A 23673-nucleotide genomic window follows, 5' to 3' on the forward strand; every position below is an offset into this window, starting at 1 on the left:
GACGCTGTGATGGACGCTTAAAAAAACCAATAGCGGTTTGGAATGTAGGCGGGTTAAGGGCTGTCAGAGGAACCACGTGGTCAGGCAGGAAGAGGACGCCGGTCGCAGGTAATAGAAAGTGATACTGTATGTTTACTGTATGTGGCTATATAAACATATACACGCACACACATATATATTTATATACATACACATATATGTATGTCTGTGTGATTCATTGTTTATGGGGTTAAGTATTTGTAATAAGATACATATCCGACTGAGATGGTTACTTTGTAACCTACATTAATAATAATGCGTAGGACTCTTCCCCCAAATCAGTTATTAGGTTATCCATTTTTAAAATTAATTTAGCTAACGAGGGCCACTGCCTGCTGGGTAAGGGTAAAAAGTAAAGCATATTAGCTTGGGTTTATCTGCCTCCAACAATGATTGGAGTATATGGTGTCTCTTAATAAAATAATGGATTTTTCTTTATTTAAAGGGAATAAATAAGTCAGAGTCTTATAAATGTTTTGCACTGTGTGGCTTAGTATGGCAGAGCCTGAGGATGGCTTTGCCTGTACCATACATTAGTGGCTGTGTAGATGGACATATAACACACATTAATGAAGAACCAGGGCTTATACGAATACCAACTTTGTCTTATCTCCGCTGATCATGCATTTAAACCATGCACCTTATTTTTTCTATATCATAACTCTATGGACTGGCCTTCTGTGCCTTTGTCTGCTCCCTATTTCACCCAGAAGGCTAGCAGTTCATGGACCGCAGTTCTTTGCAATAGAAAACCATTGAGTCTAGTGTATGGTATGTATATAGTGACACACTATAGGGTAATGTTATTTGTCTCAGTTTGCTTTAGGTTAACGTGTTGTTAAAATGAGTACGCAAGCATTTTGGCATCTTTTTGCAGCCATGATTAAATTCGCAAGTAACAAGCAAAGCCATGTATAAATTATGGTGGCTGTTGGGTTATTTTTATCTTCAAATTAACCCTTCCTCCTTTATCTGCCCTAACTTCTAACTCTACATGCTCTCCCCTGCTGAATATATATATATATATATATATATATATATATATATATATATATATATATGTATATATGACGATAAAAGAACTTATGCAAAGAACCAATCACTATTACGACCCTTTCTCCCATAACGGGAGGCACAATACAAGGTTACGTTTAGCATCCTTGTGGGCTAAATGCGTATTTTTGTGTAGAACTTTCTAGAAAAGTAGAGAAAGTCTCCCTAGAGATATAATAATGTAAAAGGTTTTAAGGTTACGAGCCGCACAAGCGACCACAAATGCAGGTGCACAGGATATATAATGCTTAACGAGCAGGATGAGTTGACCACAAGCCCTACGCGGTTACATATCAGGTCCAACCAAAACTAAAACCGTGCATGTCTAGGCTATATCTAATTGACAAGCAGACTGTATCTAATTGTACAATCTGCCTGTCAGCAGGAAAAACAGATAGAGACACACGATGGATTCTAAATCGTGAATACATACCTACAGTGACAATGGCATCAACCCACTGCCTATCAATGGTCTATCTATTTGAAAAAATGCAACCTATACGTTGAAAATGTACTGAATACCTTACATTATATCGATAGGAACAGATGGATTATCAGAGGAAAGGTAAACCAAACAAAGGAGGAGGCAAAAGGCGTGGAGGCGGCAGAGGTGGTTCTGGTAGAGGTGGTTCTAGCAGAGGTGGAAAATCCCGGACACAAGCAGCAGCAGGAGGTGGTGGAGGGAGCAGAAAGAGCTCCAGCAAAGCATGGGACGAAGGAGATGATATCTGTTTCTCCAGCAGACCGACGGGACCACCAAGGTAAGGTCTGGGCATACAGATAATAATGCAGCATTCTTCTTCCTTGAAGTGTATATAAATCGACAAAAACATGCAATTTCATAGTATTGTTTTGTTTTCACGTTTTTGCCCTAATTGTATTCGCTTGAAAAGCTGTGCAACATCAGATGTCAAACTACAATGTCTTCTGAAACTAAAAAAATCATTCTCTTTACTTTAGATCAAGCCAGGCTACAAAGAGAACATCACAACCTCGTAGCAACCCTCCTGCCAGGACACATCTTCAGACCCTGCACATGACCACAGAAAATCAGGAAAGAGTAAAAGCTCTTCTTCGTGATCTGCAAGGACATGAATTTGATGCAGGCACTGAGTTAGTATTTTTTTATATATATATATTTTACACATTTTCGTACCTCTTCTTTAATTATTACTTAAAGCTTGAGGGTGCTTTGTCTTTGAAAATTGGTACCAGTTCCTCAATCTTTGCAATCTGGGGCCTGCAATCCCACAAGGTGATGTGCAACCCTTCCTTCCCTCCTAGACCGAAGTCTTAGGCGGGCTGGATCTTCTAGGGTCCCCCCATGAAAAGCAACCCTCTGAGGTCTTCAAGAGGAATGGCTCAACCCCCTCTTAATAACCCTTAACATTTCAAATTGCCAAAGAGAGACATGTTTGTTTAGGGGTGTGATAAGTAGAGTTTGGGCTTTGTTCACGATGTTGTGACCTACTGGCATATCTTTCTAAAGTGTTCTAATAGTGTATAATATTGTGTAGTTACATAGTTTAAAATATAAACATGTTTGTAACAGGTTCACCAAGAGAGCTGTAGTAACTCCCAGAGATCACCCAGTATCCTCCTGTTGTCCACGGAATCACTTTCAGCACCAGCCAGCATGCGCACCTTGGAACCCTGCTATGTGTACCCAATAAGTAGACACACAACTACCTTGAATTGAGTACAGCAGGAATGAACAGTTTATTGTAGTAAAACATAGACTCATATAACCACAGAACTTCATTAACATAAATTAACATTGATAAACAGGTGGACAACCCAACCTTTAATCCCCTTTAGCTACTTTAGCCATCCTGTTAATGGGATTAGTTTAACAATGGAGTTCCTGCCTGTGCTATCTCTGTTTGACAGCCAGACTGGAGCCATCTCTGAGTACCTTGGGCCCCTGTATGGCAGGTCATTCTGTCACAATGTTCACGGGCGTAGGAACCGGGGGGGACGGGGGGGACAGATCCCCCCCAGGAAATCATGCGGGGGGGACCGATAATAGAGCAATCCCCCCCAGTGCCCTCGGTGCACAGCTGCCCGATCAGCAGCTGCAGCGTGCAGGACTGGTTGGGGATTTCCCTAACCAGTCCAACACTTACCGGTGTGCTGTCTGTCACTGAGTGCCGGGCGATGGGATATGACGTTTATATCCCAACCCCGGCGCTCAGCAGAAACAGCTCTGCGCAGCTGCACTGCACTAGAGCGGCAAACCACCAGAAGGGGAGGAGGAAGAGCAAGCAGAAAGCAGAAGAGAAGAAGAGAAAGGTAAGAGATGTGCAAAACGAGGGGGGGGGGGTCTGATGTGCAAAACGAGGGGGGGGTCTGATGTGCAAAACGAGGGGGGGGGGTCTGATGTGCAAAACGGGGGGGGGGGGTCTGATGTGCAAAACGAGGGGGGGGGGTCTGATGTGCAAAACGAGGGGGGGGGGGTCTGATGTGAAAAACGAGGGGGGGGGTCTGATGTGCAAAACGAGGGGGGGGGGTCTGATGTGAAAAACGAGGGGGGGGGGTCTGATGTGCAAAACGAGGGGGGGGGTCTGATGTGCAAAACGAGGGGGGGTCTGATGTGCAAAACGAGGGGGGGTCTGATGTGCAAAACAGTGTATATGTGTATGGGCAGTGTATATGTGTACGTGTGTATGGGCAGTGTATATGTGTATGGGCAGTGTATATGTGTACGGGCAGTGTATATGTGTATGGGCAGTGTATATGTGTACGTGTGTGTGGGCAGTGTATATGTGTATGGGCAGTGTATATGTGTACGTGTGTACGTGTGTATATGTGTACGTGTGTGTGGACAGTGTATATGTGTATGGGCAGTGTATATGTGTACGTGTGTATGGGCAGTGTATATGTGTGTGGACAGTGTATATGTGTATGGGCAGTGTATATGTGTACGTGTGTATGGGCAGTGTATATGTGTATGGGCAGTGTATATGTGTACGTGTGTATGGGCAGTGTATATGTGTATGGGCAGTGTATATGTGTACGTGTGTATGGGCAGTGTATATGTGTACGTGTGTGTGGACAGTGTATATGTGTATGGGCAGTGTATATGTGTACGTGTGTGTGGACAGTGTATATGTGTATGGGCAGTGTATATGTGTACGTGTGTATGGGCAGTGTATATGTGTATGGGCAGTGTATATGTGTATGGGCAGTGTATATGTGTACGTGTGTGTGGGCAGTGTATATGTGTATGGGCAGTGTACGTGTGTATGGGCAGTGTATATGTGTATGTGTGTGTATGGGCAGTGTATATGTGTACGTGTGTATGGGCAGTGTATATGTGTATGTGTGTATGGGCAGTGTATGTGTGTATGGGCAGTGTATATGTGTACGTGTGTATGGGCAGTGTAAATGTGTACGTGTGTATGGGCAGTGTATATGTGTACGTGTGTATGGGCAGTGTATATGTGTACGTGTGTATGGGCAGTGTATATGTGTACGTCTGTATGGGCAGTGTATATGTGTGTGTATATAAGGAGTGTATTTGTCTTATAGTGTATACGTCTGTGTAAGTATGTGCAAAGGCAGTGTATATTTATGGGGAGGCGTGTGTGTGTGTGAGCAGTTTATGTATGTTTGGGCAGGCGTGTATAAGGGTAGTGCATATGTGTGAGTACTGGCAAGTGTGTATGTGCAGGCAATTGCAGTGTATATGTGTGTTTTTGTGGGCAGGCATGCGTAAGGGCAGTGCATATGTGTGTATGGATAGTGTATATGTGTGTATGGATAGTGTATATGTGTGTATGAGCAGGCATGTCGTACTTAAAGGGAAGATTATGATTCCCTGTAACACATGTTTAACTCAGGGGCACCTAGGGTTAAATCCAGGCCTATTTCTGGTTAAAATGAGTATGTGTGTCACTGTATGTCACAGCATTCGGACACAAGAGAATATTTCGGGGTGCTACTTGGTCTAGGGCATCACTAATACAAAGCACCACGAGTTAATCTAGGGGTAGGCAGAGTAAGTGAAGGATGTGTTTGCGTGTCTGGGTGTGATAGCGTATGTTTGTGGGTTTGTTATTGTGCACATCTGTTTTTATGGGTATGATAGTATGTTTCCAGGTGTGTTATGGTGGGCATGTGTCTAGGTATATTAGGGTGGGAATGTTTTGGGGTGTATTATTGTGTGCGTGTGTATGTTATTCAAGTGTTTAAGTGTGTGGATATGTTCCTGTGTGCATGACGTGTTAGGAGTCTTAGATGGATCCTTCAATACATCATAGTAGTCTCTGTGGCCGTGTCCAGTGGGGTCCATCTGTGGTTGTAAGATTTTTCTGTTTCTGTGGGAATTTTCTCCCATTCATCCAGTAGAACGTTTTATGAGCTGTAGGTGATATACCTTTTTGGACAGCACTATGCTTCTAACTTTGTGGGAACGGTTTTGGGGAAGGTCCTTTTCTATTCCATCATGACTGCCCCAGTGTACAAAACAAGGCCCATAAAGGCATGGCTGCAAAAATTCCCCACAGAAACTCTCCAAAATCTTGTGGAAATCGTTCCCAGATGAGTGAAAGCCGTTATAGCGGCAAAGGGGGACCAACTTCATATTAATGTCTATGTATTTATAATGTGATGTCATAAAGTCCCTGTTGGTGAAATGGTCAGGTATACCCTACCAGAAAAAATGCTATCCCCCCCAGATTTTTAGGGGTTCCTACGCCCATGACAATGTTTATTGCGCATATTATGGTGACTTGGAAGTCATGTCATGCACTCAAACATTCTAAGCTTTTGGAAAAGTGGGACATTAGAGGTAGTAAAGAGAGGCCAATGAATTTGGGTCCAATAGAGGGGCTGTCTCTACTATGCATTATATTGCAGGTATATTTTCGTATTGGCAATTATACCTTAATAAATGCAGCATACACTATGAGATGGCCATGACTATGCATGGAGCCCTGCTGTTTTCTCTTCCACCTTATAGTTTATTCATTATTTTATTTTCTTCGTATTTGTAGCTTAGGAGAAGAAGTGATTTGTTTTATGTGCAAACGTTAATTTACAACATTAAAACATGGGGTTATGGTTTCATCAATTAAACATGCCGCTATAAATTGATTCCTTGTGTGGATCTCCCGTTTTGTTGCATCAGTGTTATTTGCACAACTTCATTTGTTTTCATATGTCATTTATTTATGCTGTGCTAGTGATCTTCAGGCCTTTATTGTACCCCATATGCTTTGGCCTTCTATAGTGATGTGGGATCTGAATTAGAAGATGAATATGATGACCCATGTTCTCAGGATGATGATGATGATTATGAGAACAACGAGAAGGATGACCTTGAAAAAGACTGTACATTTGACTTCTGGTCCTCACCGTCAGAAAATGTTCAAACACCAGGAAAGACCTCTTTAAAACCCGCTGACCAGCTGCTGCCAGAAGCCAGTATATCACCATTTGCTATAGGAAAGCTGACCAGGTACATCCACTATTTTAATTGATTTTTTTTTTTTACATTCATTTGATCTCTTTAGCATTGGCTTTTTTTTCTTGATCCAAACAAATGTTTTCATTTAGTTTATTTTAATAACTCCACCTTGTTATTATTTCCATCTAATAGTACGTGTCACTACATATTTAAAGGTATATGTTTATATAGCATCTTCATATATTTTGAGGCTATGGCCTTCTACTGTTTAATAAGCTCCTACGGGTCTTATCGCAGTTGTCCTAGTAACCCTGTCCCAATAATGATGTCTCGAATATTTCAGGTTTATCTGTCGATTCTGGTCTTGTCATACCCCTTGAATATATGTATTGTAAGAAGCGCTGTATACATTGTTGGCGTTATATAAATAAAAGATAATAATAAGATGTATCCCCTTCCCTCTGTTCTGAAGGTATGGCTTTGACAGAGAGAGGTGTCTGACTGCACTAAGGTCCCATGACAGCGATGTAGGGGCCTCCCTGGAATATTTACTGCTGCAGTGTTTCTCTGAAACTTTTGGCATACAGACAAAGGCCCCAAGGGCTGCGTCGGAGGTCAGTTTGGAGGAATGCCTTGCTCGTCGGGAGGAAGAGGTTTTTGTTCTCAGCTCAATCTGTGGAGAGAGATTTATTGAAAGAATTCCAAATAGAGTATGGACTGTAGGTCTGCACATGGAGTACCTGACAAATAGACTTCAGAAACCCCGCCAAAGGGATAGTGCCAAGGCTTCAATGAATCCAATCCCCAACAATATTTGTAGGTTTTTTTTAAAAGGTGAAAATTGTCGCTTTGGCTCTAAGTGCAGGTTTAAGCATGACGCTCCGAAGCAGATCGTGAAGGATGATTCTCACTTGTGTGCCAACGGCGACGGTAATTATTTGTATGAACTTGAAATCCGATTTCCAAAGGATAACAAATACCCATACCAGGCACCTCTGGTAGCCTTTTATTCAGTCAATGAGACTCTCCCAATGGGATGCCGCTTACACATAGCGGAGTACCTTTATGAAAGGGCCTTGACAATTGCCCAGACCGGTGAGCCTGCCGTGTTCTCGCTTGTGAGCTGCTTGGAAGATGAAGATGAACTGGTAAAGGTACTTGCCAACACTCACCATAGATATAGCATCCCACCTCCTCTAATCTTACCAAATCACTCTGAGACTAAGAAAAACCCTTCGGTAATCCTTAACAAACCAATTGTTCCAGACAAGCCAGCTGCTCCAAACCGAACATCTGAAGGTATGATTTCTATAATTATTTTTCATTTTATATGTGCTTGCGTCTTTCTTATTGGATGTTGTCTGTTTTGGCTTTACACCTGTTACACTAGGTTCAATACAGTCCCATTTAGAACAGTGGAGATCATATAAAAAAGTGATTTTGGTACAAAGTTTGAAAAGTGGTTTTGTTACCATAGCAGCCAATGCATTGGTCTCCTTTTGGATGCGCATTCCATTGGTAGCTGTGGTGATAACACCACTTCTCAAAATTTGCACAGAAACACATTTTTATACATAATTCCCAATATGACACAATTCTATGTGTCAAGGAAATGTTGCTTACGTAGTAAAACATACAATTAAGCACTTTATGCATCCCTGTAGAAGCAGGACTTCTCAACTCAAGGAACCCGTCCAGCTCTTTATCTTAAAGAGGGTCTGTCACCTATGATAACTTAACATTAATTATTAGATCCTATAAAAACTGTACTTGAGGTTTAGTCTAATGCCTCATACAGACCCCCTTTCAAAGTACTTTTAGTATGCATTATTTAGCTGTAGAAAATAAAAGTCCTTGGTGAGTCTGCTTAAAGCTGTCAATATCAGACAAAGGCTCCCATTGAAATCAATCAGAGTTTTATAGTTGAACCCCTAGAAACTCTCTTGCAAGCCAGCACACATCTCCTGTAAAGCAAATCACTGGGGGATGGAGATTGAGATCAAATGCATACAGGAATTTCTGATGAATGGAGTGTCCCTTTAAACAGTTATATTTTAAATAATATTTCATCAAAACCTCTGTGGAGCCCGTTAGATTTGGGGAGACATCCAACCCCCTCTTTTCCATCAATATAAGACAAATATTTAAAATTAGGGATGATTGGTTGTAACTGTCATCTATGTCCTATTGAGTAGGGTGCGTGTTTCTGTTAAGCCATCTCTTTAGTTGTTTTTTTTGTTCTAGTTTGTGCTGTGATCCTGATCAAACTCAACATTTCTGCTTTTCAGTCAAGAAGGAACATAAATCACTTAAGGCCGAGGTAGATAAATGTACCTCCACAGAAGTGGACGACTTTGATGAATTGGAGTCCGAAACTGTGCTGGTTGAAAATGAGAGCTATGCACACCTGAAGAAAAAACAGACCAAGAAATACAATTTCACTCCAAAAACACTGCATGCAGAGAATGCCAAAATCTGCAAACATTTCCGCATCAAGCAGGTATATTATGAGACCGCGGTAGCCAAGTGCTTGATTTGTGTTGTGGGGGATATTTTGTATGTAGAAATGTTGTGTGAACACCAGGTGGTTCTTGTTTTTACTTATTAACTGTTTTACTGGGTACACTAAATATAAATCAATAAAACCATACCAAGAGTTGCTTCAGTCCATGATACTGCTAGGGTGTTAGGATTGTTCTATAATATTTGTAATCACAAAGCATTATGAATTTAATTATTCTTGTGTACCTGCTGCCCATACGATCTGGGGTTAGAAACTTTCACAATAGTCTGGGCTGAGTAATATTTATGATTTATATAATTTCCTCATCTGTCCGAAATATAAGTACCAATTTATTTTCATTGTTCCTCATTCTAGACTGCCTACCCTTGCGTTTTTCAATTTTCTATTTAAAATGTGACCGGATCCTTATGCGACCGGATCCTTATCCTTACTAATGAATATGTAATTGTCTGTATGATGATCAGTGATTATGCTGTTTCTCTAGTCTGAGAGACGTTATCAGGCAATGCTGAAAGAGAGGCAAAAGCTTCCAGCCTGGGAAAAACAAGACGCAATCCTCCAGCTCCTATCAAACCATCAGGTCCTGGTTGTGAGTGGAATGACAGGGTATGGAATTATATTAATATTTCCTTTTTAGTGTTTGGGTAGCATGATGTTCCAGGTAACTCTTTCATAATCTGTGTAAATTGTGTGTAGAGCAGAAATGGTCGTGTTGGCCATCTGGTCATCCTGGAGAGTTAGTTCCAAAGTGTATAGAGGCATATGGAGTATGATGCAGGACTAGTAAAATAAACGACCTACAGCAACATTTTTGTGGAATAATAAAAGTATTATTGACTTTAGGGGACATTTGGTTAATGGGGAACATTCTGACTAGTGGGAAGAAATGAAACGGTCCAGGGCGCCGGAACATATAAAGCAGTTTCCAAGACATAGACAGAGGTAGAAGATGATGCAGAAGAGGATGGGCCACTATGATACAGGAGGAAGGATGATTTGGAATACATAATTACCACTTTCATTTAGCTGTGATCTCTCTAGTATAAATGGCACATAGAAAGACATTAGAGAGTTCTCATAGGCACTGTAGTTGTAGTCTGTTTTCGTGGTATAGTTTGATCCTGTCCAAAATTAATTTTTTTTCTTTGCAGATGTGGCAAAACCACACAAATACCACAGTTCATACTTGATGCTTCATTACAAGGGTCCTCCAGTGAGGTGTCCAACATCATTTGTACCCAACCTCGCCGGATATCGGCTATTTCTGTGGCAGAACGCGTGGCCCAGGAGAGATCGGAGAGAGTTGGGCTTTCTGTGGGGTATCAGATAAGGCTAGAAAGTGTCAAGGTCTGTGGGAAAACCAACAGCTAGACTTAAGCCTGAAAATATTGGAACCTGCTATTAATAGTAATATTTTGTTTTTCCATTTTTTTTTTTAGTCCTCAGCCACCAGATTGCTGTACTGCACAACTGGCGTGCTCCTAAGACGTCTGGAAGGCGATACTATGCTGAATGGAGCCACGCATGTTATAGTGGATGAAGTCCACGAGAGGACAGAAGAGAGGTAGTTTTAATGCATTACCTGGAATTGTTCTTATGAAATGTAAAGTAGTGGCTGGTTCTTAATCCATTCCGTTTCCCCCCCCCCAGTGATTTCTTGCTGCTGGTTTTAAAAGATGTCATGGTAAAGAGGCCAGACCTTAAAATTCTGCTCATGAGTGCAACCCTAAATGCTGACCTTTTCTCTGAGTACTTCAACGGTTGCCCTGTTCTACATATACCAGGTGAGAAAGCGAGAGAGAACCCTTTATCCATGTAATGTACATTTTGTAGACGCTTTCAATATATTAAAGTTCCCGTTTGTGCTTGTCGGTTTTATGCAGCTTTGTAATAAATACACTTCCACCACATTCAAAAGTAAATTATCTGCTTTTCCATTCCAGGTTAACTTATGTTTTTTATTTTTTGGTTTTGTTTTTTGTTCTTTTTGTTTTAGCTGTAGCCTTTTTGGTTGTTAGTGCACTCAGTTCTAGAAATCGTTACTTTTTATCAAAGCATATATTTTGAAAGCGCCATTGATACTTAAGAATCTATTTTGCTTGTTACATGCTGTCGTTTCCTTTTTCTGATTACAAAAATGTTTGCTTTCAGGTCGCACCTTTCCAGTTGATCAGTATTTTCTGGAAGATGCTATTGCCAAAACTCGGTAAAATTTATATTTAATGCTACTTTATATTTATTATGTTGGTCTATCTACAATTATTGCAGTGGCTAAATAAAAAAAATATGGTAAATATTGTTATGCATTGTGCTTCAAGTTAGATAGAAGAGGTCAAGTCTTCTTTTTCACCTCCTTTTCATGTTTGACAATCTCTAGACTGATTATTCTTCACTTTATGGCTAGCAAATCTTTCCCTGAGTGTAACCACAGGTGCAGACACCCTTTAAAGGTTTAATAGCGTACTAGTTGTATTATGTGAACATTTTTGCTATTATGTCTCAAACTGTTCTCAAATGAAATCATTTCTTTTTGGTTTTAGCTTTTTTTCCCCGATTTATAGTCCGCTATGTAGAAGGCATTGTTCATAACTCAAAAGTGCGTTATTTCCCTATATCTACCCTCAGGTATGTGTTAGAGGATGGCAGTCCCTATCGACGTTCCTCAAAGTTCTCGTCTCGTCAGGGAAAGAAAGGACAGAGCTACGAAGAGTTGCTGGAAGAACTGGAACAAAACATGACATTACAGCTTCAGGAATCTAGAGTTGTTAAGGACTCTATACCAGACCAACAGCTGAGCTTCAAGGAGTTGTGTACTCGCTATAATGGTAAATTGTGTTTGTTATACAGTTAATGCACGGTTTACAGGATGTGTGACTGTCTCCCATCTCTTCATTGCTATATTTGTGGTACAAGTATTTATGTGCAGACCTGGAAAAATATTCCTCCGGGTTACTAGTCAGTGGGAAGTTGCCCATACATATATATACACATACATATATTATGTGTAAAGGTTAACATGTCACAATTAATAATTATTGAAAGGATCTGTAATAACAAGAGATTTCCCTATGTATAAATCCAAGTTGGCGTTTCACCATATTTGTTCAGTATCCATATAGAGATGGAATGTACAGAATCCTTGTGACATAGAATGCAGGTCATGTTTCCTTTAACATATCGGTTTACTGTCACTGATTTTCTTCAGAAGTCAGCAAATCCGTACTCAAGACACTATCTGCCATGGATTTGGATAAAATTAACTTGGAGCTGATCGAAGCTTTATTAGAGTGGATAGTGGACGGCGTTCACTCATATCCACCAGGTGAGTGTTCATGCAGCATGGGGATACAGAGAGAAACGTTCAAGTATGTGAATTGTTTGAATAAAGAATGCATTCGTAATATTTTTTTTAAAGGAATGGTGGAACTAGAAGACATAGGTGAGCGGTTAATTTAAAGAAATTCTACTTTATAGAATGGATAGTAGATGGCTAAAATAAATGTCTAGTGGATGGAGTACAGGCACGCAGAACAAAGGAATTTAAGAAAGTATTATGTACTTCCTAAGCTATCATTTATTTAAAAAAAACGATTCAAAGATTGCAGATGGGCCAATCGGTTATTTTCTGAGATCTATCTGTTGCCCAAGTGGTAACACTAAAGATGTTAGTTTTAAGCATTATACTTATTTCAGTCACCCACGTTGTTAATCCAAATATATATATATATATATATATATATATATATATATATATATATATATTATACCGTACTTACCGGCGTATTACACGCACCGGCGTATAACACGCACCCTCACCGGAAGTGCGGGAGACGCGGCTGCAGATCGTGCAGCACAGAAAGTTATCGGCGTATAACACGCAGGTAGGGTTTAAACTTATTTTTTTAGATATAAAAGTGCGTGTTATACGCCGATAAATACGGTATATATATACATATATATACCGTATTTGCTCGATTATAAGACGACCCTGATTATAAGACGACCCCCCAAAATCTAAATATTAATTTAGGAAAAAAACAAAAAGCCTGAATATAAGACTACCCTATAGGAAAAAAAGTTTTACTAGTAAATATTAATTCATGTAAACAATATTTTCATATTTAATAAAAGCTATGATTGAGAAAAATATATATTTTTTTATTTCCTTTTATTTGCCAACCTGCCCCCCCAGTTATGCACATCTGCCCCCAGGGTTGCCACTCTGCCCCCAGAAATGCCTTATACCCCCTATTTGCCACTCTGCCCCATGATATGCCTTTTAATCCCCTATATGCCAGAGTGGCATATAGGGGGTTAAAATGCATATCATGGGGCAGAGTGGCATATAGGGGGTTAAAAGGCATTTCTGGAGATATATATATAACTGCTAACAGCAATCACACCCCTATCAAGCCAAGGCAGCCAGTACATGCTGGAACCTAGGATGATAGGAGTGTGAGTACAGCCTCCCTATGCCATGCTACCACCACCACCCTTACACATCCATACTAACACACACTCATTCACAAACATTTAAATACTCATTCATTCCATTAATCACATATACACACACACGCTCAAACCCCCCAGCCCCCCACCCCCTTACCTGAACTGCTGATCTCTCACTCAAGACTTCTGCAGGGGCCCGCTGTGCGTGCAACTTCTCTGGCCCCGCCCCCAGAGGAAGGAGGGGGGAGGCAGAGTTATGTGACACGCTGCTAGCTTCTTGTTCTCCTGCTGCTCGCGACCAAAGCCCGGTAAGTAGCATGGCCCCACCGGACATTTTGAGGTCTGATTAGTAGACGACCTCGATTATAAGACGAGGGGTATTTTTCAGAGCATTTGCTCTGAAAAAAACCTCGTCTTATAATCGAGCAAATACGGTATATCTATATACTTGTTGCAAATTCATATCCTTCATACATTACAACATTTCATTATCATTTATCATGCCCTGTACTATACATCTGGCATGTACCGTTCTCGTGTCCACTATCTCATGTCCCCACCAAGGCACAAGCCCTTCAGCATCTCCTCGTTCTCCCTTTTTTACAAATCCTTCTGACGTAATTGTACGTCTCAACCATTGTTATGCCCCCCCCCCATCTTCACTGCCTTTCCCACTTTTTCTTTTCCTTGTCACCTTTGGTAGTGCACGGTGTTACTAACTCATCCCAATTCCATGCTCGGCATTATTAGGGCTCACTACCAGATGCTTATCACCACTTTACCAAATTCTGAAGAGTGGTGAATTTATTCCTGAATGTATTCTCTGTAACTCCCCTGGAGTTTTCAGTTGCTCTTACTACATTGGACCTCTTATGCAAAATTTAGCAAACTTGTACATTCTGCTGTAGGGTTCTACCAACTCCAGATGAAAATCTGAGCCATTGAGCAACTCATTGGTATAAAAAGAATTCCGAGTGTGTAAATGTGTTCAATAATAATGTAACACCCGAGTAAAAGCAGATTCATATTGTCTAATGGATGAACAAACCTGGAGCTTTTCTGTAAATGCCTGCTAAGTGCTGCATAAATTGTTGGCGCTATATAAATAAAAGATAATAGTAATACTGTATTTGCTCGATTATAAGACGAAGTTTTTTCCAGAGCAACTGCTCTGAAAAATACCCCTCATCTTATAATCGGGCCTCAACTGGTAAAACTTTTTTCCTATAGGGTCGTCTTATATTCAGGCTTTTTCTTTTTTTTCATAAATGAATATTTAGATTTTGGGGGGTCGTCTTATAATCGAGCAAATACGGTAATGCAGGTAAGATTTAAATAATAAATGCCTGTAATTCTGATGGCTTAATTGTGTTTCTGAATTTATTTACATCAGGTGCTGTTTTGATATTTTTACCTGGCTTGGCAGAAATTAAAATGCTCTATGAGCAGCTTCAATCAAATGCCTTATTTAGTAACAGACGTAGTAAGCGGTGAGTACTTGTCTGCCACACTTGGTATATACACAATGCGGGATCACACAGCAGAGTTTATTCACTAAACGGAGAGTTTGCAGGTGAACTGAACCTTTCACCTCCACTAAACATTTATTTACGGCCAACCCTGGTGAATTACTCCTCCAAGAAGGGTTGGATAATGCATAGCTAAATCACCGTGATGATTTTCAAGAAATATCAGCTCATTAACTATACATTACATGGGACCAGCATTGACCTTGATACACAAGAAGCTCATGGAGGTTGCCCCCCCCCCCTTTATAGTGCATAGTGAAGTCAGAGAGCTGAATCCCACTTTTATGAATAAAATCTATTCATGCCTTATGTCCGCATACCTGCAGAAATTTCATATTAATACGACTTATGCTTGGAAGGGGTTTGTGTGGCTGATTGTAGGAGAGAGGTGGACTGTAGGAAGAACCAAGCTGGCCCAGATCTAACTGATCTAAATTCAACCACCTTGTTATCAGAGGTAGTGGCTGTTCTGCTTGTAGTTCCCCCTCACTTATACAATATAATCCCGTTCTATGTATTTCTCTGAAGCAAACACTAATGCATTGTTGTGTGTCTTTATATCATTGAGACAGATGTGTCATCTACCCCCTGCACTCATCCCTGTCTAGTGAGGAGCAGCAGGCTGTCTTCTCGCGTCCCCCTCAAGGGGTCACCAAGATAATCATCTCCACCAATATTGCAGAGACTTCCATCACCATTGATGATGTGGTATACGTGATAGATTCTGGGAAAATGAAGGAGACAAGGTATGCTTTTGCTATATATGCAATGTATATGGACATGTATTTTAATGGTAAGATCAATTTACTAAGGCCTGTAATGATGGACTTCTGTCCTTTCCATTTTATTATATTTTCAGCTTGGTAGAGTCAGGCTGTTACATTTTTGACATAGCGATCAAAGAACACACGTTTGTAAACCCCCCTTAGAACTAAAGTAGTTTGTGGATAATTTAGTTTCTGTTGCAAAGAAATAACAAAAGATCTATTTTGTTTGGCCCACTCTTCCTGGCAGAATTATTTTAATTAAGCTACATTGGAGTTTTTTTGAGCTTGAACTGCCCTTCGAAGGCCATGCCACATAATCTCAATTGGATTCAAAGCAATACTTTGACTAGTACAGTGTATACAAAAAAACAAAAACAGTATGCGCTTCTCACGCTAATAAAGTTGGCAACAAATATATAAACATAATATAAATGAGAGGTTTTGATTATATGAGCTAGAAAGCATAATTAAGCCCACTCGCCACATCAAGGCCTAGATTGTAAACTTGTCTCTTATTTCTGTAAATCAAATTGTTATGTTGACCCATTGTACAATGCTGCAGTATTTGGTGCTATAAAACAACAATAATAATAATCCCAGAGCTGCTAAATACTACAAATCACAGAAGCTTCTTGCATGGTCTATTAGGTACGACCCTGGAAAAAGCATGGAAAGCCTTGAGGAAACTTGGGTATCACGAGCCAATACCTTGCAGAGAAAAGGTAGAGCTGGACGTGTGGCCTCCGGAGTCTGCTTTCACCTCTTTACCAGCCACCACTATGAGCACCAGCTTCTGGATCAACAACCTCCAGAGATCCAGAGAATTCCTCTTGAACAGTTGTGCCTAAGGTATGGTAATCCCACTCCCTCTCTGCTACTAGTAGGTGTCTTCTGCCTTGGAATCTGCATATATGAATAATTGATGGATAATTGTTGTGAGAGATTGTTGTTGCCAAAGTTTTTTAAACTAGTACTAACTGGTGAAATGTTAATTCTAATTTATATAAGAACCCAGGCTATAAAAAACAACAAAAAAATAATGAAATATTACTTAACCCCTTAAGGATGAAGGCTGTTTTACTTTTGAGGACAGATTAGAATACAAACACTTTGCTTAGAATTTCTTCTACAGGATAGATATTATTGCTGAAAACACATTGTTTATGTTCTGCAACATCCCTCGAGTGCAGCAATATGGCGTAGGTTTTCTTTTGGATGGCCAAAATACCTCCTTACAAAATACACTGTTTTTATTTGATTTTTTTTTTAATACTTCTGGGTTGATAGAGAAGACATTTCTCCATCTTAATGTTTTGTTGTTGTCTGTTTTGTCACTTTTAATTGTTTTTTTTCCACTCCACTTTTAACAACACTATGTAATCTCTTGGCACTCTATAAATAAAATGTCGGTCCCAGCAAGGTCTGTACAGACCCTGCAGGGCATCTATGAAACAGCAGATTCCAGTGCTGCGCTGACACTACAGCAAAGAGAATGCCCAAACTTCTGCAAGTATCATAATGTCATGCTGACGAGTCCCATTAAGGACGAGGCTGTCCATGAGCGGTGATCTGGCTACTGCACCTCTTATCTGGGTTTTGTCTAAAGGCTGTCTTGTACAGCGGGCAATTACTTTCAAGGGATCCATGTATTAAGTGGATATAGAGGCAAAAGGTGATTATTGTTGACCTTATTTAAATGCGCCTACCCAGAATCCCTTGTGGTTGTGGCAGCACCAAGAGATATCTGAGTGAAAAATAAGCCTTCTGGCTTGTCTGGTGTCTGTAGATGAGTGTTTAATAATGCTTCTACTACTACAAACTTCTGTTCAGGCATTGGAATCACAGATCCACTGCTGAAAATGAAGGATTGTGCTCTTATGGGACAGCCTGATGTCCGATGCATTGGCAAGGAGATCAGTGTGAAATTGCTGAGGATATAATAGTAGTAAGTCTGGCATTCTAATATGTCTGCCATCCTTAAAGGGTTAATAAAGCTAATACACGTTTTGTACTTGTTTCCTTCTCCCACAGGATTAAAATTTTGGATATGTTCTCAGCGTGCCGTCTTCAGTCCGTCCTGGCAAGGTTAATCGAACCCCCGCGGATGGAGTCTCTGCATGCCTCCCAGTTACGTCTTCAAGACCTTGGGGCTCTTACTCAGGAGGAAAAACTCACTCCTCTGGGGTATCACTTGGCTTCCCTCCCAGTTGATGTCAGAATTGGGAAACTGATGCTTTTCGGGGCGATCTTCCGTTGTCTTGACCCTGCGCTAACTATTGCTGGCAGTCTGGCTTTTAAGTCCCCTTTTGTACGTATAACTGCTAACGTTGCTTAATAATATATATGTAATATTATATATATATATATATATATATATATATATATAATAATTTTGGACAGAATATATATATATTAAATATTACCCTTATTTTTTATTTTTGTAACTGCATAGTATACAAAATGTGGTATTCCTTCCAGTATGTTCATGTTTCTGTTTGCTGTATTGCGATTATATTATGCTGTCTTTAATGGTTTTTATTATTTTAAGGTGTGTCCCTGGGATAAAAAGGAGGAGGCAAACAAGAAAAAGCTAGAATTTGCCATTGCGGGCAGTGATCATTTGGCCCTTCTTCAGGCTTACAAGGTAAATGGTGGCTAAATGTCTCATTTAAAAGCCACATTTATCAATATGAAAGTGGAGACAAGTTTCGGGCATGATGTATATATTTGGGGCAGACAACAAAGAGATTGTTCAGCTGCAGCACTAAAATGTTGTACCTATATTAATGTTGCCCGAAACACTAAATGTATTGCTTTACACTAGAAAATTGACCATTTCTGGGTTTTTTTTTGTTTTTTTTTTTTAAGTAAAAAGTGAATACATTTGCATATTTCCATTAATTGTTTTGTCATCAGCCTCACCCTACATCACTTCTACAGTTTTTCAAATGCTTAGTAAGCATCTACTAAAGATTTTTGATATTTTTGACATTATTAAAAATGATCGCCCCTTTTGGTATTTGAATAGCATTGATACCTTTCACCGAGATCCTTAAGCCAGTGCTGCTTGTGGTACAAATACGCAGAAGAGATAGACACCGGCATCTCAATTAAGAACTGAAACTACTTGTTTTCAGGAACGGATCAGGAGTGAACACCAGGGAAATATTGTGTATACACAGTATGAGTGTGTCCACCAGGATGGCTAATGTTTAAATGTTGTCTTTCATGGTTTGTGACGTAGTTTTTGTTCTAATCCTAGGGATGGAGCCTGGCTCTGAAGGAGAGTTCACGTGGTGCATACCAGTATTGCCGGGACAATTTCTTGTCTATCAGAACAATGCAAGTAAGTGTTTTGGAATTTCTTTTTTTGTTTAATGGTGGGCTCCAGAATTCCAGTTGATATATATTTCAACATCTTAAATTGCCGACCAAATCTCCACTATTCTAAGTTAGGATTTTGTGAAACCTTTCGTTTGCAGGAGATCGCCAGCTTAAAGAGACAGTTCACAGAACTGCTGTCTGACATTGGATTTGTTAAAGAAGGGTTGAGAGCCAGAGAGATCGAAAAGAGATGGGCTCACAATGGAGATGGTGTTTTGGAGGCTACTGGAGAAGAGGTAATGCATGTAATAACCTGAATGCCCATGGGTTTTCTTATCATGAAGTGAAAATATTACAAAAGGCTGCAGATATTTCTTTTTAAACAGATCTGGAATCTGGGCCAGAATACTTCAATAGTGATCTTTTTATGCAGATCAATATGTTGTGTAGCTCGGTATTATCTATAAACTTCTGGAATGCTTTCAATCTACATATATAAATATAATAAATCCATTCTATGTTATGTCCTGTATTTTTATGATGAAGCCATTCCCTCATCGCCCTTTTTTGTGAAATTTCGCCTTCTACCATGCAATTCATGCTGTCACCAAAGATAGTCCTTTGGGATCCCTGGTACAATAGTTATTTACTCTTAAAATAATTCCAAAGTGATTACTCTGGTTGCAAAACACAAGGGCTCAGATAAAGGTAGTTTTAGTAAATGAATTTAGCCTTGCTTTTCCCCCAAAAAACTTTGTACGCAGATTGTAGGCATAAAATGGGGTGAGTGAGCCCAAAAAGCATGGGAACTGGTTAAAACCGCCAGGGCTTTGTTTCCATATACAGTTGATGGCAGAACCTGCACATATTTGCTGTGGGATGCATTGTTTGAATTTAACAAATGTACCTGTATTTTACATAAATTCAGCTAACTTGCAGAAAATAATAGGGGGAAAAAAACAGGAAAAGATGGGAGGATTTGTCTGCCTGCCAGGAAACAACGGATAAAATCAGCAAGCAATAATTCAAGTAGCTTCTATCTTAACCCCTTAATGACAAAATGCATTGTTTTCGATGGGTTTAGGGACCGCCCATTGTCCTTAAGGGGTTAAATAAAAGCATGTTTGTTGAAAAAATATCTTTAAAGTGTATTAACCAATATGGTAATTGCTGCTAATGCTCAACAAACTTCATTGACATATCATCACGTCTTCTCGTGTAGGCAAACGCCAATGCAGAGAACATTAAGCTGATATCTGCGATGCTGTGCGCAGCTTTATATCCCAACGTGGTACAGGTAAGTCACGGTTACCTTCTGAAAACTGATATAAGCACAAAAGATGAGTGGATGTGGTAACGGTGAGCGTTGATTTTATCTTGATAATTAATTAGATCCCGCTTGGAATTTGCAGTCCCTCTATACCCCCTAAAGCAGTTACTTGTGTAGTCAACTAAAAAAGAGAATGTGGCCTTGTTACGTACACAACTTGGAACTTCCAAGTCTTTGTGTTGCATTCATTGGCCTGGGAATTAATTTCCACTCTGTTCTTTATGATGACCACAAGAAGGTCATTGGTCTATTAGAATGCGTATCAGAATTGGGGAGTTGAACTATTTAACTCGTCAACAAATGGATTAGTGGATACAACCTAAACTGTGTGAACAGTCCTCAAGATTGTAAGCTTGCGAGCAGGGCTCTCTCCACCTAATGTATCGGTTTGTCTTAGTCCGTCAGCTCTAGTCTTGTCATACCCCTTGAATATATATGTATTGTAAGAAGCACTGCGTAAACTGCACGGCGCTATATAAATAAGATAATAAAACCAATGTAATATAGATGTATAAAAAAAACATTTAAATGCGGATGTCATGGGAAAGGGTGTAGTGGCTTTGTTTTCTCTGGTTTATTATTATGTTATCTCTCTATTAAGTTGTTCTGGCAGCCTTTATAAGGGACGTGGGTACAGGACGGGAAATTGACTAGGCACATTCACCAGCATGAGATTAACTATTAAAATGAATTAAAATATAATAAAGCAATTCTGCCAGTTGGCAAGTAGTATCAATCAAATGTGGAAAGATCAGTTGTTCACAAGTTGGCGCACCAATCAGTCCCTTTGAGCAGAATTCTTAATAAGCAAAAATAAATCATCATCTCACAGAGAGATTATATGACTGGGAGAATTCTAAATCTCTGTAGCAAATATTTCTTTCTATTAAATGATGTATGGCCGGAATATTCTAGAATGTCAAGAACCGACAAGCAATAAGCACAAGCTGTAGCTCGTTTTAATTGATATATTTAATTATAATAAAAGCTGTGACTGCGGTACTTCCCCTGGGGGGATGTTGGTTATATGAAGAAAATTTTGGAGACATATCGACATGCGGTTCAGTTTTAAGAAGACACAGCAGACAGAGATATGTATCAAACAGGTGACGCAGATGTTTTGCACGCCACTTTGTCCAGTGAAATGTGACTTTGTAGATCTAAACTCCTTGGCTTATAGAATTGTAGACTTGCCGGGTTAGAAGCAAACCTACCCATCAGATAGTATTTAAAATCAGTGCAACACAATGTGTGTAATGGCCAGGTTCTCTGAAGTGGTGTAATTATTAAATTAACATTTACTGTAAACGTACATGAAGATGCCAGCCAATTAGCCTTGACTTAGTTTGGCTTACCCATGTCCCTGTGTCCTTAAAATCCTTATGTTCTTTGGAATAGATTTTGGTGCTCAAGTAAGGACTCAATCGTCATGGATTTCCTGCGTTTTACCCCTAAAATATCAATCTCCCTTAAAGGGACCCTCCAGCCATTTTTGACAACCACTCGCTCATGCAATAGTTCCAGGGGGTCTAACGAGCATCCCATGTAATGTGCCTTTCTGCTGCTTATCGGCTGCTCGATGCAGCCAACAGTGGTGTGTAAAACAGGACCAATACTTTTTTAACAATGAAGAATGGATATTAAGGTACTTGCGAAGACCTTTAAAATGGACTATTTGATGGTGAGGCTGTATTGAAGTCTCCCTTTAACTTCTACTGTATGTTTACAAGCATATAGAACCCTATGTGTGAAAATCACATTATATAAAATTGAAATGTCTCCAGCCATTGTTTATCCTCCTGATGTGGCTTCTGTTAAAATATGTTTGTTTTGCTCAGGTGAAGTCCCCAGAAGGGAAGTTCCAGGTGACAAGAGCGGGCGCCGTCAAAACTCAGCCGAAAGCTGAGGAGTTAAAGTTTGTTACCAAGAATGACGGTTACGTTCACATTCATCCATCCTCTGTAAATTATCAGGTCAGTTCTTGGTTTCTTCTAATTGTAACATGTTAATTCCCATTGTGTATGGTACAGTCTATTCCATTATTTTGTATTTAATCTTTTAGGTCAGACATTTTGACAGCCCGTACTTGGTATATCATGAGAAGATAAAAACCAGCCGTGTGTTTGTTCGGGATTGCAGCATGGTATCGGTCTACCCTCTACTCCTGTTTGGCGGGGGACAGGTTAATGTGGAGCTTCACAGAGGTGAATTTTTGATTTCCCTGGATGATGGATGGATTCGTTTTGCCGCAGTCTCCTACCAGGTGGGTGGTTTTGTTTTTTTTCTCCAATTTGAAGCTGGAGAATAACTTTTGATTAAAGTATAGAAGGGAGTAAACATTTAGATTGTCTTAATTTCTTGATGTTCGGGGAAAAGGGCATTCAAAACATACATTGTAACCTTTTTTTTATTATTATTATAACAATTCCTGTAATCTTGGGCTAATTAACCCCCTCCCCCTCTTATTTACCGTAGGTAGCAGAGCTGGTGAAAGAACTACGGAGTGAACTGGACCAACTTTTGCAGGATAAAATCAAGAACCCGACAGTGGATCTGTGCACCTGTCCCCGAGGGTCCCGTATAATTGCCATGATAGTAAAACTTGTGACTACTCAGTAATCTTTTTAATGAAGGCTGTAGAAAGGTCAGAATTAAATTTTGAGCGTTGCTGGCTAAATATATTTCTGGAAGCGTTATGTAGAAGTCAAACTGATCCTGAAACTGCACTTATACTACATATTAAAAACAAATCCTTCTTAGACTTTCAAAAAGTGAAATGAAGCACAGGCAAAATCTCAGTAAAACATCTACCCATGTCTAACTGGCTAGAATATGCTGAACAGCAGAGAAAAATATAAAGAACTAGTAATGATTTGTTTTCATGGCACATGTTAAATGCATTTTCTAAGAGGATTGTGTAAACACATTAACAGTTAGAAACATCTTAGTTTGTGTCATCACTGTCTCACATTTATAATACGTGCTGCCTAAAATTGAACAATACAGTTGTTTTTTTTTGTTTCACTTGGGTGTTTTTAGATGCTTGTTCCTTGTGTATCAAATAATAGAATCATCTACTTGTTGTATATGGCTTAAAAGAACATCAGTCACAGCTCCTAATTATGTAAGCTATAGTAAAACACATCTGCAGTCATTTGTTTTTTGTTTTTTTACCACGTACCATCTCCTATGTTAAGCACAATGTTTGTTTAGGTTCTTTGACGAGGTTGGGGGTTACTGAAAAGAGT

The 23673-nt window shown here is 39.7% G+C and overlaps 1 protein-coding gene across 2 annotated transcripts; it reads left to right on the plus strand.

Annotated features, from left to right (window-relative positions):
• Positions 1-47: 47 nt before the first annotated feature.
• Positions 48-23579, plus strand: DHX57 (DExH-box helicase 57). Of its 2 annotated transcripts, none has more exons than XM_053460916.1 (24): positions 48-108; positions 1633-1853; positions 2053-2205; positions 6326-6553; positions 6975-7801; positions 8791-9002; positions 9511-9632; positions 10178-10373; positions 10466-10590; positions 10677-10810; positions 11178-11232; positions 11652-11851; positions 12232-12348; positions 14869-14965; positions 15577-15750; positions 16420-16620; positions 17803-18079; positions 18320-18415; positions 19034-19117; positions 19254-19391; positions 20318-20392; positions 22264-22398; positions 22488-22688; positions 22901-23579. In XM_053460916.1, exons 2-24 carry the CDS (start codon positions 1639-1641, stop codon positions 23042-23044), a joined length of 4206 nt encoding a protein of 1401 aa, XP_053316891.1. In that variant the 5' UTR covers positions 48-108; positions 1633-1638; the 3' UTR covers positions 23045-23579. The 2 variants fall into 2 exon arrangements, with proteins under 2 accessions (XP_053316891.1, XP_053316890.1); XM_053460915.1 differs by lacking the exon at positions 48-108 and adding an exon at positions 726-810.
• Positions 23580-23673: the final 94 nt, after the last annotated feature.

Source organism: Spea bombifrons, chromosome 3 (genome assembly GCF_027358695.1).
Source record: "Spea bombifrons isolate aSpeBom1 chromosome 3, aSpeBom1.2.pri, whole genome shotgun sequence".
Lineage (NCBI taxonomy): Eukaryota > Metazoa > Chordata > Amphibia > Anura > Pelobatidae > Spea > Spea bombifrons.

What these genes read in the sequence shown, in the direction of transcription:
- DHX57 (XM_053460915.1), top strand. An exon ending in GATGCTATTGCCAAAACTCG is followed by an intron (nt 11,233 to 11,651) that starts GTAAAATTTATA and finishes ATCTACCCTCAG; the next exon opens with GTATGTGTTAGAGGATGGCA. An exon ending in TGGAGGCTACTGGAGAAGAG is followed by an intron (nt 19,392 to 20,317) that starts GTAATGCATGTA and finishes CTTCTCGTGTAG; the next exon opens with GCAAACGCCAATGCAGAGAA.